Source organism: Kryptolebias marmoratus, linkage group LG24 (assembly GCF_001649575.2).
Source record: "Kryptolebias marmoratus isolate JLee-2015 linkage group LG24, ASM164957v2, whole genome shotgun sequence".
NCBI classification, from domain to species: Eukaryota; Metazoa; Chordata; class Actinopteri; order Cyprinodontiformes; family Rivulidae; genus Kryptolebias; species Kryptolebias marmoratus.
This window is the reverse complement of record NC_051453.1, coordinates 5,399,859-5,415,624: the sequence shown is the minus strand read 5'-3', so window position 1 is coordinate 5,415,624 and position 15,766 is coordinate 5,399,859. Positions and strand designations below refer to the sequence as shown.

At 39.8% G+C, this 15,766-nt stretch overlaps 2 protein-coding genes across 2 annotated transcripts; one reads left to right on the top strand and one right to left on the bottom strand.

Annotated features, from left to right (window-relative positions):
* Window positions 1-2,867: 2,867 nt before the first annotated feature.
* On the bottom strand, window positions 2,868-6,879 carry babam1 (BRISC and BRCA1 A complex member 1). The gene is made up of 9 exons (XM_017420407.3): window positions 6,762-6,879; window positions 5,445-5,902; window positions 5,299-5,357; window positions 5,093-5,213; window positions 4,851-4,929; window positions 4,724-4,748; window positions 4,517-4,646; window positions 4,286-4,372; window positions 2,868-3,791 (listed from the first exon to the last, which is right to left on the bottom strand). Exons 2-9 carry the CDS (start codon window positions 5,886-5,888, stop codon window positions 3,591-3,593), a joined length of 1,146 nt encoding a protein of 381 aa, XP_017275896.1. The 5' UTR covers window positions 5,889-5,902; window positions 6,762-6,879; the 3' UTR covers window positions 2,868-3,590.
* A 613-nt stretch (window positions 6,880-7,492) lies between these two features.
* ushbp1 (Usher syndrome 1C binding protein 1) lies at window positions 7,493-15,315 on the top strand. Its single transcript, XM_017420419.3, has 14 exons — window positions 7,493-7,708; window positions 8,822-9,045; window positions 9,143-9,279; window positions 9,370-9,533; window positions 9,982-10,161; window positions 10,327-10,541; window positions 11,445-11,585; window positions 11,722-11,810; window positions 11,900-12,035; window positions 12,119-12,353; window positions 12,710-12,868; window positions 13,443-13,537; window positions 14,397-14,519; window positions 14,593-15,315. The coding sequence occupies exons 1-14, from the start codon at window positions 7,703-7,705 to the stop codon at window positions 14,756-14,758; spliced, it is 2,070 nt and encodes a 689-aa protein (XP_017275908.1). The 5' UTR covers window positions 7,493-7,702; the 3' UTR covers window positions 14,759-15,315.
* Window positions 15,316-15,766: the final 451 nt, after the last annotated feature.

The window sequence follows — 15,766 nt, the reverse complement described above, 5'->3', positions numbered from 1 at the left end:
GACAGGAACAGGAAGTGGCCGGGCGGCGCTGTCCTGACGGCCGCTGAACGGGACCAACGCACCTCGGCCTCGGAGTCGTCTGCAGGGAAACGGACAAGAAGCGGGATTAGTTTGACTGAAAACGGCTGCGGCAGTCAGTTTTACAGATCATCTTGATGTGATGTGATCAGGAAATGTGTCTGATTCAAGAATTTGTACAGCAGAGCGGAACCAGACGGTCCGGTTCCTCACCTGATTCGGTTCGACAAACGGCCGAAAATAACAGAACAACACAAAAACTCTCACCGGGTTTCAGATAATTAAACTGCGTCAAACTCAGGAGCTCCAGGAAATTCAAAGAAAGAAAGAAAAGATTTTGTGCTATTTAACCGTTAATATCAAAATATTCAGCAGATTAGATGATTTTTCACATATAAATACACAGAGATTTCTTCAATTCTTACAAAAAATTAATCTTTGAAATCTGCTTAAACAAACTGGCTCCTTTTTTAGCCTTTAGCTCCCATTCTGTTACTTTCAGCTAGCTTTTAGCTGGATGAACGTTGAGCTGATTTACGTTTAGAGCCAACCCGACTCAAGGCGGCGGATGATATGCATTCCTTCCAGGAAGGCTGCTTTTCAAATCTGAAATTATTTTCTAATTTTTATCAAAGTTTTCGTCACAGTGGCTCAAATCAAAACATAAAATCTCAATTTGTATTTTACTGAACAAACAACAACAAAACTGAGTCCTTTAAGGAATGCATGTCGCCCATTTTCACTGGAGATGACTCTCAGCTACTACCACGCCAACTGAAAACATCTTTGTGTTGGATCGGCTGCAGACATTCATCCAGTGGTTCATGAGATATTTCGCTAACAGAGACATCGTCACCCTCCTTTAATGTCGTCAGAAAATAATCAAACTACAAAACACTCGAGTCTTAAATAAAGTTAAAACGTTATCAATCGTCTGTTTGACCTAAAAATTCAACTATCAAAAAATAAAAGCTTCACCTTTTAATTTGAAAGAGTCCAACAGTCAAACACTTTAACAGTTTAATTTAAAGTTAATTTCAGCACATTTCTGTTTTAACTGAGTCAAAAACCCAAATTTAACTCAAACAGGTTTGTGATTCAGGCCTGATGAAGTGAGCTGATTTTAATTTCTCATCTGTTTCAAAGTAAAAGCCCTGTAATTAAATTAAAATAAGACAAAGAAGAAGCTGCTGGAACCAAAAATAGTTTTAAAATGGATTAAATGTCTGAAACAGACCTGGATCCGTCAGGACAGCAGCAGAGAGCTAAAGCCACAGGATGGAAACACTCAGCAGCATCCTGGAAATAAAACACTCAGAGTTAAACATTTAATCATTAAACTCACTTTAAACTTTCCTCTCATCGCAGGACTCACCTGAACGTCTGCGCATGCGCCATCTTAATGAAGACTGCACGAGAAAATCCTCCAAAACAAAACAAACGTTCCCATGAAAGTTCAACCAGACAAATAAAGAAACATCTGCAGAAAGTTCAGTCTGCAGAACTCAGAGGCTCAGAGTCCGAGAATTAATTTAAAAAAATCACCAAAGTTTAAAAAAAAGACTAAATAAATTAAATAAAATCCTCCCTGAGAGACGCAGCAGCTGCAGATCCTCCTCAGTCATCAGCTGCAGCTCTGACGAGCCTCTCCAGGTGATTCTCCTGCAGGGGGAGGGGCTCCGTAAGTCCCGCCCACTCCGGCTCGTTTCCGCCCGTCTGCAGGTAGGAATCAACAACCAGAACCAGCTGATGAGGATGATGAAGGTTCAGCAGGGAATCCTGGTGGTTTTCCAATAGGATTCTTGTTTGGGAACTTTTTTCAGTCTTTTATTTATTCTTAAAAGCGGCGGCGTCTTTGCTTTTAAACGTGATGTAATTATTCCACAAAGCTCCGATTATTCAGAGAAATTAACCCTTCCTGATGGATTCAGAGGCTGGTTTGGATTCAAACGTCCACACCTGCTCCAGGTGTTTTAAAGTTACAGAAACTAAACTGAGACAGGTTTGAGACGCCTGCAACAACTCTGAGACTAATTTGAGAGGAAAAACTCTTGGTGCTTTAATACAAGTCAGACCAACTTGTTATCTGTCTTCTGACACAAGATCAACTTGATTAGGTCAAGGGTGACAGAGATGGAGCTTTCCGACTAAAAAAAGTGACTTCCTGTCCTGAGAGGGCGGGGCTTTGATGACGTCAGAATATGACTACATAGGATCGTTGGGCATCCAACATGGATGACTCATACCAAAATTGGTGAAGTTTGGTCCTTCCATGTGAAAGTTGTATTGTTTTGAAATCTATGGCGAGAAGGCGAACTTTGAGGCCAGGCTCCGCCCCTTCCGAATGCTCAAAAACTCACTGTTTCGATAACTTTCACTCCCCCATCCCTCAACTGCATACTGACCAAGTTTGAAGCTGATCGCTCAAAATCCCCAGGAGGAGTTCGTTAAAGTCCGAGGTCTGCAAAAATCAAAAATGACCAAAAATTGCACTTTGACCCAAGATGGCCGCCTTCCTGTACATTTTAGGGTATACCTCCAAGAGACTTTTTTTCTTGATTTGGCGTGTTCTACCTACATACCAAATTTTAGATCTCTACAATGTACGGTTTGTCCTATCTCACGTTAGGGGGCGCTGTGGAGCAGTTTAGCCACGCCCATTTTTGATTCCATTAAAATTGTGTTATTTCTCACGGGGAACAATTTTCGGTGAAATTTGGTGACTTTTGGAATATGTTTAGACGTCCAAATTAGCGTTTTAAGAACGCAAAGAATCGTAATAATAAGAAACAGTACTTCGCAGCGCTGTCGCTGCTCGGGCCTAATAAGCATGGCTTTTTTAATACCCAGAAATGACTTATTTTTATTTATTTTTTTAAAAAAAGAAGCTTGTCTGTACAACGTGTTTCAGGTGGAGCTGGACTCGCAGCATAGTAACAATCAAAAACACCACAAAGAAAAACATTAACATAACACATAACAACAAATAAAAAATACTTCTCACACAACAGAAAATACATTAAAACAGGAGACGAAAGGAGGAAGTGTCCAACTGAAAAATAAAAGATAAAAATCACTGTTATCTTGGAGACACAATACATTAAAATAAACTTCATATCATTGTCAAAAGGCCTGTTGTGGAAATACGAGTCAAGATATAACTTATGTAATTTCCTTTGTTAAGACTTACAGAAACATCAGATTGGTTTATAATTTGTAAAGAAAAACAACATGAGAGTAAATGAGGCCTAAAGCTTAGACCTTTAACCAGAAAATCTTACATTATTTAAGTTTTTCTTTTTAATTTCCCTTCCATCATTATCAACACAGATCAACTTATTCTGCATAAAACAACTGAATCTTTTTTTTTCTTACTTCCCCATCAATCAGTGATTCACTAAAAACAACTTTTTTCCCCAGAACTGGTTTTCCCCAAAATCCTCCTGGCTTCTATCAGGAAACAGAGAAACAAAAAAGTACAAATGTGTCACGTATGTCAGTAAAATTGCAGTGCATGTGGATTTCACAGAGAACAGAAGCTTTGGGGGTGTTTTTTGTCCCCACGTGTCCTTTTAAACCATTGCCACTGCGTCCTCGGGGTCGTCCCCCTCCAGCAGGCTGTAGGATGCGTGGCTCTGGAAAGGTCTCTGCAGCGGATGAGCCAGCAGCTTGGCCATGCAGTTGTGCAGCTCGATGGCGGGTCCGCTCAGGGAGACCTCGAAGCGGTAACACATCCCCTTTGAGTCCAAGTTACAGAAAGAAGAGTAGTTGTCCTGATAAAATAAAAAGTAAACGTCTGGTGAGTGAGAGAAGCTTTCAAATACAGTTTCTTTCTATTCTGCCAAGAAATAATCTGTACAAAGAACAAAGATTAATCAATAACTAATTTAGCATTTGTGAATAAAGTCTCTTATTTATAAAGTTTTACGCAAATATTACAAAATAAGTAGTTCATTATGTTTTACATAGTCCTCACATTTACACTCATTTGAAGTGAAGCAAATTTAGTCACTTTCTCAACATTTAAGACTTGACTGTAGTTGATAAGTAAAACAGAATGATTAAATCTTGAAAATAGTGTCTTTTAAAGTGCTGCTAAACTAGATCTAAGTAAATTTTTCACTTCCTTAACATTTATTAGACTGGGCAGAAGTAATGAAATTAACTCACAGTAAAAACAGACAAGTTTTAAACAAACAAGGCAAATATGAAATTCAAACAGAGTGCGTTTTATTATCCTCGATGAATCAAAAGCGTCTCTACTCACCCTCCAGCTGGTTTCATCTCCTTGCTCCTCCATCCCGTTGTGTAAATAAATCACATCGAAGAAAAAATAGGGAGACTGCAGCATTTTCTGTGGCAAGACAGAAAAAAACCCAAAACTATTCCTGAAAGAGCCACACAAATCCTGAAAGCAAAAGAGCCTTCAGGGAGGAAATTCAAGGTGTAATAAAAAGGATGAAAGTCTAAACGACAACACAGGCAGAGTTGAACTCACACTAACAGCCTCAGAGGGGCTGAACTGCAGAGGTCCAGCATGGCGGCTGTAGATGAGCACGGTGCGCACCACATATGGAGGAGGGATGGTCTGGATGTTCTCCATTAACGGCAGCTCAATCTTCTGACGACTACAGAGGAACAAAAATAACAAACATTTAAGGTTTTTATATGGCAACAGTATGTAACACGTATTTGGAACACTTACATGACATTAAGGAGATCCTCCAGGTCTAGAATTAGAAGTTAAGGTTAAAAACTAAAGATCTAGAGATTTTATAGTGAAAATAAAAGGCTAATAATTAGTTTTTGTTTGTTTGTTTTTAAAAGGATACTGAAAGACTCGCAGACATTGGTTTCCAGGTCATACAGACAGCTGCACAGCTCCCTGGGATCAGATGTGAAACCTGACAGCTGAAATCATTTACATTAGATTTAAAATTTAAAAATTCTTATACACGAAATTGTTTTTTTTAATATTATTATTATAACAAAACTAGAGTGAAAAGAGGGCAATCTCCAAACAAAATGGTGAAAATCCAAGAGGACTCAGTAAAGAAAAGGTTCCAGTACTGACCCACAAGGCGTCATCGTTGATGATAACCAAAGCAAACTCGTGCCGTTTGTCAATCTTATGTTTTGTTCTCACAAACATTTCAATCATCTTCTGGGATATGTTAAGAGCATTTGTTTTAGATCTAAACAGAAAGACGGTTAAATTAAGGATTTAGAATAAAACAATGTCAGTATAAAAAAATGAAGCACTACTATATGGTTACATACCCGTTGAAAGACTCCAACTTTGGTAAGGACATCTCTTCAGAAAGATCTAAGCAGATAATCTAAAAAAAAAAAAAAAAAAAAGGGCTTTAGGTAACACAATTAAAGTCAGTCATTAGAAATGTTTTTTTATTATAAAATGTCCGCACCACTTTCTCTGGGCAGTTGACGCGGGGAACTTTGATCTGGTACTCAGCTGGTGGGGGGATGGATGTTGTGAGGGTGGGCTGTGTGGACTTTGGTCTTTCTTTAGCCGATGCAGCAGCAGTGGTCAGCTGTACTGCGGCACCGGCAGCAGCTCCTGGACCAGCGGCGGCAGCAGCAGGAACCACAGCAGGAGCTACAGCCTGAGCTGCAGCCACTGACACTGTGGTGGTGATGGAGCTCGGAGGACTGTCGCTGGTTGAGGCCTCGCCCTCCCCCTCCACTCGACTCCCCACGGCAGGCTGAGAAATGTTCTGGTTGCCGTTGCCTCCAAGGCTGCCTGTGCTGCTGCGACGGTCCTCGGCACCTTCGGGGTTGGAGCGGGTCCGAGGTCGCAGCTCTACTGGACGCTCCTCTCCATCAGCTGGGCCTGGCTCTGGTGTCTCCATGGATACGCAGGACGCTGATAAAACAGAGGCGATAAGCTGAGTTTGGATCATGGGAACATCAAGCCCAGCCATGCCCAAAATCTAGTTAAATAAATAAAAAGACAACTAATATTTTAATGTAAACACATTAAAAATAAAAATATTTTAATTCTGAGCCCTAAAAATAGTTCTATGAAGTCCCAAAGCTGAAGCTGGCAACTGATTCAAAGTTTCTGATCGTGTAAAGGGATATTTCACACATTTGTTGACAGCTGGATAACCTTAAATCCACTTTAGTTAAAAATCTATAATTCTTACACTCTTCGAATCTGTCCTATAATGAACACACAGTTTCTGACCTGTGAAACCTTTATAATTTTTGGTTGCAAAACGTCCATTTTAAATATTTTTAAACAAAAACCCACAATACTTAGATTGGTGCAATCTGGACTGGATCATATTAAACCCAGATTCTGTCCAATTTAAATGTCCTTTATTAACACCCAAGAGAAAATAGTTTGAATTAGGGGAAATTCAGTCTCTGTGATACCTATAGTTTATTTGTAAAAGTTCAGTAAATCATTAGCTTCATACTTCTTATACTTCTGGATACATCCTATTAGCTGTATAAAACTTCTAAAATAATTACATTATCATTAAAAGTCAAATTTACTGTAGTGTGCACTTAGGTATAAATCGTAACAATAAAATCTGCAGCTGTCTTTCTTTTGGAAATAAAAAAATCCTGAAAGTTGTCTTGCGTGGCTAACAAAGTTCGTACACTCGATAGCACTAGCTGTTAGCATTAGCTAGCTTTCAAGAAAGAAAGTACGCAAATTCAGATAAAAAGTAAAAAATAAACGCAATACGTTTGAAATAAAAAATAACACTTACGGGATAAAAAAATTACGACACGTCTTGAATTTATACACCACAAAGTCTCATTGAAGGCTGCAAAATATTTAAACGACAAGCTAACATTTGTTTTGAACAGGTAACTTCCTTACCGGAAATGATGTAATCTTGGACTACCGGGCTTCCTTGCATTATGGGTAATGAAGTTTTTGTCTTTAAAGCCAATACCTTTGTTATTAAACCAGTTTTTTATTGATTCTTTAACCGCCGGGGTCATTTTAACGTTTCAAATGAGTTTCAAATGATATCGTATCAAAACAAAGCAAGAAATAATGCTAGAAATATAAATCAGCTTATCTGCTGAACATGTTTTTTTTTGTCTCTGTACACAAGAAAGTGTCAGTGTATACAAGAAGTATATTCACAATGTGCATAAAAGTGTACACAATGTGTAAATAAATTAGTTTTCATTTTGTTTATAATAACTCTAAATTTGACTAACTCAGATTAATGATCTGATTGTTTTTTGTTTGGTTGTTTTCGGTTTGTTTTTTGTTGTTGATCAACTACCTCTACAATTTTGGTAACTATAATTTAGATAATTAAGCCTGGTTAAAATTAGTGAAACTCCCATAGTCCCAGTCTTTAAAGCAGAGGGTCAAAGTTTCCAACATGTGTTAAATTTCTTACAGCCTGAGTTGACGCTGCTGGTCGTGGCGTGTATTCAGACTAACTGCGGACAAAACAGGAAAGGACACAAAGTGAAGGGGAATGGGTGGAGATGTGCTTCTGAGTGTTTTCCACTTACTTCATTCATCACACAAACAGCGTTAGGCAGCCATAGAGAGCATTTTTTTGCAGCCACTCAGTGACTGACTACTGGAAAACTTAACTACACAAAATAGCAGGACAGAGAAAACTAATCCCAAGAGTTTAAAACACAGATCGAGTCTCTGCTGCAGAGGGCAGGAACAACAAGTATGGAGGTAAGTTATGATGGCGTGCTTTATTGAGAGTTTTTCAAATTATGTTGTTTTAAGGATAATCTGAGGTAAAGTGACAAACTCATATCGTTACAGCTTCATCTATAGAGGTCCTGCACTTTCCATTAAACTTTTAACATGTCTGAGCGGAGTAAATCAGGGTTTTTGTTTGTTGAAATTAACATTTAATTAGTGATTTCCCCAAGTTTTCCTTTTTTACATGAATGTGAGACCCTAATTTGCCAGAAATTGTAAATGTAACCAAACAATCACGGCACCCTGGGATGGGATTCTCTAAAGTCAGAAACAAGGAATTTAAAGCATGTTGTCTGCTATGTGCACAAACATGTAGAAATTTAGCCCATTAAAATGTGTACGTGTTGATTCTGGGAATAATTCGAGGTGATTTAATTGTGACTTTACAAACAAAATAAGATAAATCCTGTTTTGTTTTAATGCTTTTACGTTTTAGGCATTTATCCAGACTTCTTTGTGAAAACAATAGATGGTATGATGCACAAATATTTGCCTGGCAGGAAGTTGGATCTCAGGATGTTTTCGGGTTCCTCCTTTTCCGTTGCCTAAAACAATAGCTGCTAAACAGCTTGATATCTGCTTCTTGGCAGACATTTTATTTTGGTTGACTAAAATACTACATTAATAAGTGTACTTTGTGACAGGCTTGTATTAACAAAGAGCCTAAAGACTCAGTTTAAGATAGGTTCTTTGTTTTTTATGCTAAGTTGTCTGTTATTTGTAAGCATCAAACTGGTTCACCTTTTAAATTTAGGAGCCTTTTTTATACCTGAATGATTAACAAGCAAATACATTCTTCTGAAAACTTCCAGGAAATCGTTGATAATGCAGCCAAAGTCCAAAGGAAAACTTTGAAAGTGCTTCATAAAACCTGAAGAACTAATGATCTGGACTACTTTAAAGGATTATAAGAGAGTTTATTTCTTAGGATGCAAGAATGAACAAATGTAGGATCATGTGTCATGTGAACACCAATTGAGTGGGGTAAATCAAATCTGAGACAGAACCGACTGTGTTCACGGGAGAAAAATCTGTAAATATGGATAAATGTTTTATCAATCCCCCTCCCTGACTCTGTAGGACTCCAGACGGAGCAGATGTAACAGCCTAGACACCAGCTCAGTGTTTAAAAAGGAGGTGCTGAACCCTGGCGACTACATGACCTTTGACCCTGAGGGTTCTGACCCTCTGATGAACCTGGAGCCCACACCAGCGGAGGTGGCTCAGTGTGAGGCTGAAGTGGGCATCCTGCTCAACATCATTGCTGATCTGAACAAGAAGATGGGCTCACTAAAGGCTCCGAGGTGAGTCTTAGTTTACAAACATCTGACTCACAGATATTCTCGCTTCGAGATGATTCAGCAGGAGGCTTGTTTCAACACAAACACTTTCATTTCCCAGTGAACCAGGCGACCTGAGATCACCAAGTCCATCCAGGCCTCTGGTTCCAGACCTTCTGTCTCATCGGCTGGTCAGAAGCAGCCCAGACAGGAACGCTGCATCCATCGTCACATCTAAACATCCACTGACCAACCAAGGTGGAACCACATCTGAGTTAGGCTTCTTCATCCAAACATCATTCATATGTTTAAATGCTATTTGGTGCACCTCTGCTTTTCACCCTCTAGGAGGCGGTGGCGTCGTCTGGACAAAACTGGAGGAGGTTTTATCATCAGTGGAAGACTCCATCAGCTTCAGGAGGACGTGGGCCGCTCCAATCACAGCCACTGATCACAACAAACACAAAGAGCACCTGAGAGCAGCTCAGGAAAACTGGGCTAAAGCCACTCAGGTGATGAACTGAAGGGAAATCACTGGACATTTAGCACATTACCACACATTTAGTAAAACAATAAATAAATCTAAATGTAGCAAAACAGTAGCTAAAAGCTAAAAGGTGCATAAGAAGATAAAAACAGAGCATGTATGGTGAAACAGATTTCAGAAAAACAAAGTTTAGAAGGAACTGAAAAGATCTCAGCGTTTTTCTATGAACTTTTTAAAAGTAAAATAAAGTAAGTACAGTAACTACAAAACTAATTATAAAAAGTATGAATGCTGACTCAGGATTCCCACAATAAAAGTCATTTATGAACAAGCTTACATGCAGCTTTTCTTGAAAAAAGTTGCACAACTTGTGTAATATTCACAAATAGATAAAGTACTGTTGTAGTCGTCTGAGCCTTTTTGAATATTTTGAGAACAAAGCCACCTTTTAAATCCTGTTTCCTGGTTTGCAGATACTGGAGGAGATGGAGAAGGAGTTTGGGATCTCGTGTCCATTAGGCATGCCGAAGGACCAGCACCTGGAGGACTTGCTGGATGCAGAAAAACCTGAGACTGCTCCGAGAAGCAACATGCAGGAGGGGCTGCAGAGAACACAAAGCTCAGTCTGTCCATCAGAGGAGGAGAAAAACAAGGTGGGAAAGGATGCTTTTATTTTAAAAAATTAAGAGGAAATTAACTTTTTGAGGGGAGCAGAAGAGGATTAACAAACCTGAGGGAGACTTGAACGCTTTCTCTTGTTTTAGTCAATTTATGTATTAAACAAAGAACAAATGGAGGTGTTTCTTTTATGCTTTCAGCTGACGAGCCTCCACAAGGTCTGGACGTCTGGCAGTTTCTCTCCATCCTACCGACCTCCTGCTGGGGCTCGCAGTCCAGACTGGGCTTCTCCTTCCTACCCTGGTTCACCTTTACCCTACAGAAGGACGTCCCGAGCCGTGAAACCCCTGTCTTTGGGTGACAGTCTGTGTCCCAGCCCCATCAGTCTGGAGTCGGAAACAGAGCGGCTGAACAGGTGAGTCACAGATGATCAGGATTTACCAAAAAACTAACCAGAACATAAAGATGATTTGTCTCAAACGATACAACAAACCAGGCACTCACATGCATGAAAAAGGCTGATTTTATGAAAGAGTACATTCAAGAAGTTTAACTGGGGGCTTTTTTCAGAAGGTCCATTCACTTGAAAGAGAGACCTGAGAAGAAATGCATTTTCTAATTTACTTCTTGACTTGACTTCATTTAATGATTCATTAGACTCATTTATTATTTATTACACTGAAAAAAAGAGGTCAAAGTTTACAAAGTGTAAGGCACAAAGTAAAACAAGTATGTTTAAGCTGATCAGTATGGTGCATTGAGTTTGTAACCTTTTTATTTATTTATATTTTTTCAAAAACTCACCTTTTTCTGCTCTATGACTTTTATCTTTTCAGCCACGTTGAAAGGCGACAGGCAGGCGATAATGTTTTGTGAACCGCTGGACAAATTTTAATGAAACTCTCAGAAAGTAATTACTGGATGTACATCTATAACTGGCCAACCCAATTTAGGAAGGCCACCACAGCTAATCAATATTACCAAACAAAAAATAGCTATAACTTTGTCACTTTTACAGATATTGAGCTAAACTTTGATGTGGCAGTAGCTGAGATTCTCTGAGTGTGAGATTGTGCATAATGTTATTTTCAAGGTTTGACCAAAAAAAGCCTGGAGATGTCGTTCTTAGAAGAGAGGTTAGAGTCCCCACATGATCCACATCACACCAGCCAAGGGCCTGCAGGGGTTCTGCCCTTTAGTCATCTGACAACATGGTCCTTTATGCTTCAAAAGATCCAGAATAATTTTGTCATTTTGTGTAATTAAAACATATTTACTCCAAATGCCACCCCCCTCATCCTCTGTCCTGTTTTTCCAGATGCATTGAGAGGCTGAAGGCCAGAAATGAACGTCTGACTGCAGCTCTGGAGCGAAGGAAAGGAGAGTCGGAGCAGATCAGCCTGAAACTAAACCGACTGGAGTCTGACTGCTCAGCCCTGCAGATGGCTCTCAGATACAGGTATACGTCAACCACACCTGAGTCACACATGTCTGTCAGGGTGACAGACTTGTTTCAAATATGTAAATATAATGTTCACAGGTCAGTAGTCCATTAGTGTTGTTCTCATCTATATTTTGTCCTCTTTGCCCGACAGTGAGGAGTGTGAGGAGGCCTACAGTGAGCTACTGTCACTTTATGAGGCCAAAAGGCAGCAAAACGCTCCTCTGCAGACAGACTCAGCAGGTATTTGAACACCGAGTTTTACTGCTGCCTAAACTGCTTGACACTCACGCACACATCACAGTTTGACTCATGCATTTTCTTCTTTTCAGAGCCAGTCGGTGACAGGCAGCAGACTGACAGTCCATCAACTCAGCTCAGGAAAATGGGAACTGAAGAGTTGTCCACCTCCTTCTCCACAATAGGAGTCACAGAGGCAACGCAAGCACAAAGTCATACAAAGCAGAGGTGAGCGTGGTACACAGTCAGGAATCATAAAAGGAATGTACTTTAAAAGATGATCAGACCTTTAATTTCCTTTAACCTCACAGAACACCTGAACCAGTGGACCGGAAAGAAGCTCTCCGGCAACAAATCGAGCGCCTGAAGAAGGACCGAGCAGCCGTTTGTCTGCCTAAGCGTGATCTGGGAGCAGAGGGCAGGCCACGCTCAGAAACGTGTCCGACAGCTGGGTCAAGATGGACCCATGTGCCAAAGGACAACAGCAGATCTCCTGACAACAAGAGGGAGAAAGCTTCCCTCTTTTATGAACTTATCTCAGTCAGGGTAGGAGCTGTGTGTTTGTGATCTGCTTTAACACAAATAGTTATCACTAATCACAATGGAAAACAATGCATTTGTTTTAATATATCAGTATATTTTTGAAGCACTAATTACAAACAATAAACAAAACACATAAACTCATAAAGAGCAGCAAATAAAATAAAATAAAATAAAATAAAATGCAGCACCAACACTAAACAGATCTAAAAATTTATCCACAATAATAAAAACTAGATGAAAATTTAAAATCAGACAGAAAAGTCACAGTTTTACACCCTGAGAGTTGCAAGTTTTTGCACTTCATGGAAATATTTTCCAATATTGTTTTCTGTATGAAGTTTATTTCTGTCTTTGTTCAGGAGGAGATGTCCGATCTGCGAGCTCTGATCCGCCTGAAGGAGAAGGAGCTGAGGTGTCTCGAGTGGAGTTTAATGGGTCAAAAGACGCAGGAAGCAGCTGGAGTTTTTATCCCAGAAAGTCTCAGAGAGGAGGTGGAGGATAGAAAGACCGAACAACAGGTACTGTATCTATCAAAGCCTCCTTATTTTTAAATGTGCAAATAATAAGAAGTCAAGGTGAAACAACCAAGAGGGAGCAGAGGGCTGCTGTACTGTGACAGACCCGATTCAAATCTGTCTGTCCCACATGGGAAATCACACATCCACCAAAGCAGAATCCCAGCAGGCCGAGGCGGATATTTTAGTTCCTCAAGGTCTTCAGCCTGGCTGCACTAAGTCACACCAAAGCACTCACCTTCGTCGCTGTCAAATGACAAAAAAAAAGAGAAATGAATCCCTTCTCTTTGAAAGCACTCGTGCATTTAATCATGTGTGTAATTTCCCTTTCCAGAGCTTTCATAAACTTGTTTAGGAAACCAGGCAGCAACAAGAAAAGCTAGACCACCTTAAAACGCTCTTTCAACCTCAGCCTAAAACTGACCCGTTCAGATGCGATGATGAAACATTTTGAAATGCCCGCAGCGTCCTCTGTTGCATCACAGCAGGCTGCTGCTGAAAAAGCAGAAAAACATGCCGCTTTAAAGTGCAAATACAATGTGAACTTTCTTTGTATTTATTGTACTTCATTTTTCAGAGATTTTGTGAGAACGCTGCTAAAGTTGGCAGCGACGGAGAAATCAATCCTCTAACCAGACCCATTCTGAAGGAGCTACAGGCAGTTCTACAGAGGTAAGAGTTTATGTGCAATGTGTGTGTGTGTGTGTTCATTTGTCTGTAACATTGTCAGAATACCTCATGAATCAGTCATCGAATTATGTGAAACTCTCAGAAAGGAATCACTGAATGTCCGCCACACCTAATCGACAATAACCAACACAAAAATGTCTACAACTCCGTCAGTTTTACCGATACTGAGCTAAAGTTTGATGTGGTAGTAGCTGAGAGTCATCCTCAACACATACTTTGAGCATCTTGTTATTGCAGGAATGTAGCAGTACAGCTGTAAAAATTACAGTGATTTTTTTAAACAGCCTTAAAGAACATAAATTTTTATTAAAGGGCAATAAAATGTCCCATAGAGTTATTGTTACGGTGTATATTTAGCCTTGGAAGCATTTTAAGTGAGTCAATTCAAGCAATCATTTCTTTCTGTAGTACATCTAAAAAATGACCGAAGTAATTTACAAGGTAGGATCAATAAATAGAACGTTAACAAAACATTAAAGGATAAATCAAACCAAAGTTTGCAACTAATCATTTTCTACCAAACATCATGTTTTTGTTTTTTTTTCTCAGAATAAAAGATGGTGTATCAGATTTTAGTTTTCTTCTTGGTTTTGTTCTGTTGCTTAGGAACAGCTACAGAAAGAAAAGCAGACTTTGACATAAAGAACTTGTTATTTTTCTGTGCGACGCTTCAGAAGCCTTCCTCTTTCTCTTCTACTCTTGAGCGATGAATACTTCTTTTAAAAACCACACTCATTGTAAAGTCAGGGACGAATTAATAAAAAAGGATTCCTTTCATAACTTTTTTGTTATCGCAGCGAGTAAACATCTTTAAACATCATTGTCTTTTGTTTGTTCCCAGGGAACAAGCACTGAAGAAGAGGCTGGGTATGATTCATGACTCTCTGAGCACAGCTCTGTCGGACGGCTCCCCCAACAGGAAGGACAACGCAGAGCAGATCGCTCGCCTCACACAAGCTCACAGGTAAATGTCACAAAGAGACACCTCTCTGGCTCTTCTGAATGCACTAAACCAGATGTGGTGTCCCTCCTTCCAGCAAAGCCTTGAGCTCGTACCGGCAGATTCGCAGGAAGTACCGGGAGCAGGTGTGGAGGCTGGAGCAGAAGGTGGCAGCCATGATGGAGGGTCAACACAACCAGAGTGAGGCAGCCAAAGATCCAGAGGAAGCTGTGGAGTGGAAGCGGGAGGAGACTGTTTTATAAAAGACTGTTCAGTGGAAGAATCGTCAATCCTTATAACCAAAAGTTATTCATATCAGCTACATGTAAACCTGATGAATCTATTATGCACCTTTAAAAATCTACAGCACTTTTTGTTTTGCCATTTGTACATACAGAGCATTGTAAAAGTATTCATACAACCTCAAACTTCAAAGCATTTTATATGACAGACCAACACAAAGTAGGACATATTTGTGAAGTGGAAGGAAAATGACACATGGTTTTCAAAACGTTTTACAAATAAAAATCTGAAAAGTGTGACGCTGATTTACATTCAGACCCATTTTATTCTGATTCCCCCAAACCAAACTCCAAAAGTCACCTAGTTAGTAAACTGTGCGTCATTTATTCCCAGTATGAATCCAGCTGTTCTGTGGAGGCATCGCTAAGGTGTTTGTGACAGAACATTAGTGATTAAACAGCATCATGAAGACCAAGGAACACAGGAGACAGCTCCATGACTGTCTTTATGAACATCTTTTTGATTCATGAAACGTTAATACAAAATGTAAAGCAAATAAAATCTTTTTAGTCCTTGTGAGAGTTCCTAAATATCCTGGATTTCATTCCAAAGTTGTCCAGCATCATAAGACACATTCCTAATTTTTAGGAGCATTTATCACACAGTCATGCATTCCTGCAGATGAATCAAAGACTGGACCCACTGAAAGTCTGAGATGGATGAGAGAGAGCGCACATGTTCATTTTCCCATAAAAGACATCTCTGTAAAGCCACTACCGGGCCGACCGTGCAGTCGGGCCAAAGCTCAGAGAAAGGGTGATGGGCGGGGGGGCTGAGACAAAGGCTGATCTGCACACAAAATGTACGGCAAGCCCATTTGTCTTCTTTGCACCTCCATGGTCTCACGTTCTTTGCCTTTCACGCTTGACAGTTCTGTTAAAAGGTCAACTCAACCAATTTACAAAACGAAAAAAAAAAAAAAAACATTTTTCTCACTGCAGATAGTAGGTGAGAGAACTCACATTTAC

Bases quoted from the DNA above. Each gene is read 5' to 3' on its own strand.
- babam1 (XM_017420407.3), bottom strand. From the start codon at position 5,888: ATGGAGACACCAGAGCCAGGCCCAGCTGATGGAGAGGAGCGTCCAGTA. The intron at 4,749-4,850 runs GTATCCTTTTAA...TTCTAATTCTAG, and splicing joins CAATGTCTGCGAGTCTTTCA to ACCTGGAGGATCTCCTTAAT. The intron at 4,373-4,516 runs GTGAGTTCAACT...GTCTTGCCACAG, and splicing joins GCCCCTCTGAGGCTGTTAGT to AAAATGCTGCAGTCTCCCTA.
- ushbp1 (XM_017420419.3), top strand. The intron at 13,538-14,396 runs GTAAGAGTTTAT...GTTTGTTCCCAG, and splicing joins CTACAGGCAGTTCTACAGAG to GGAACAAGCACTGAAGAAGA. The intron at 14,520-14,592 runs GTAAATGTCACA...CCCTCCTTCCAG, and splicing joins CGCCTCACACAAGCTCACAG to CAAAGCCTTGAGCTCGTACC.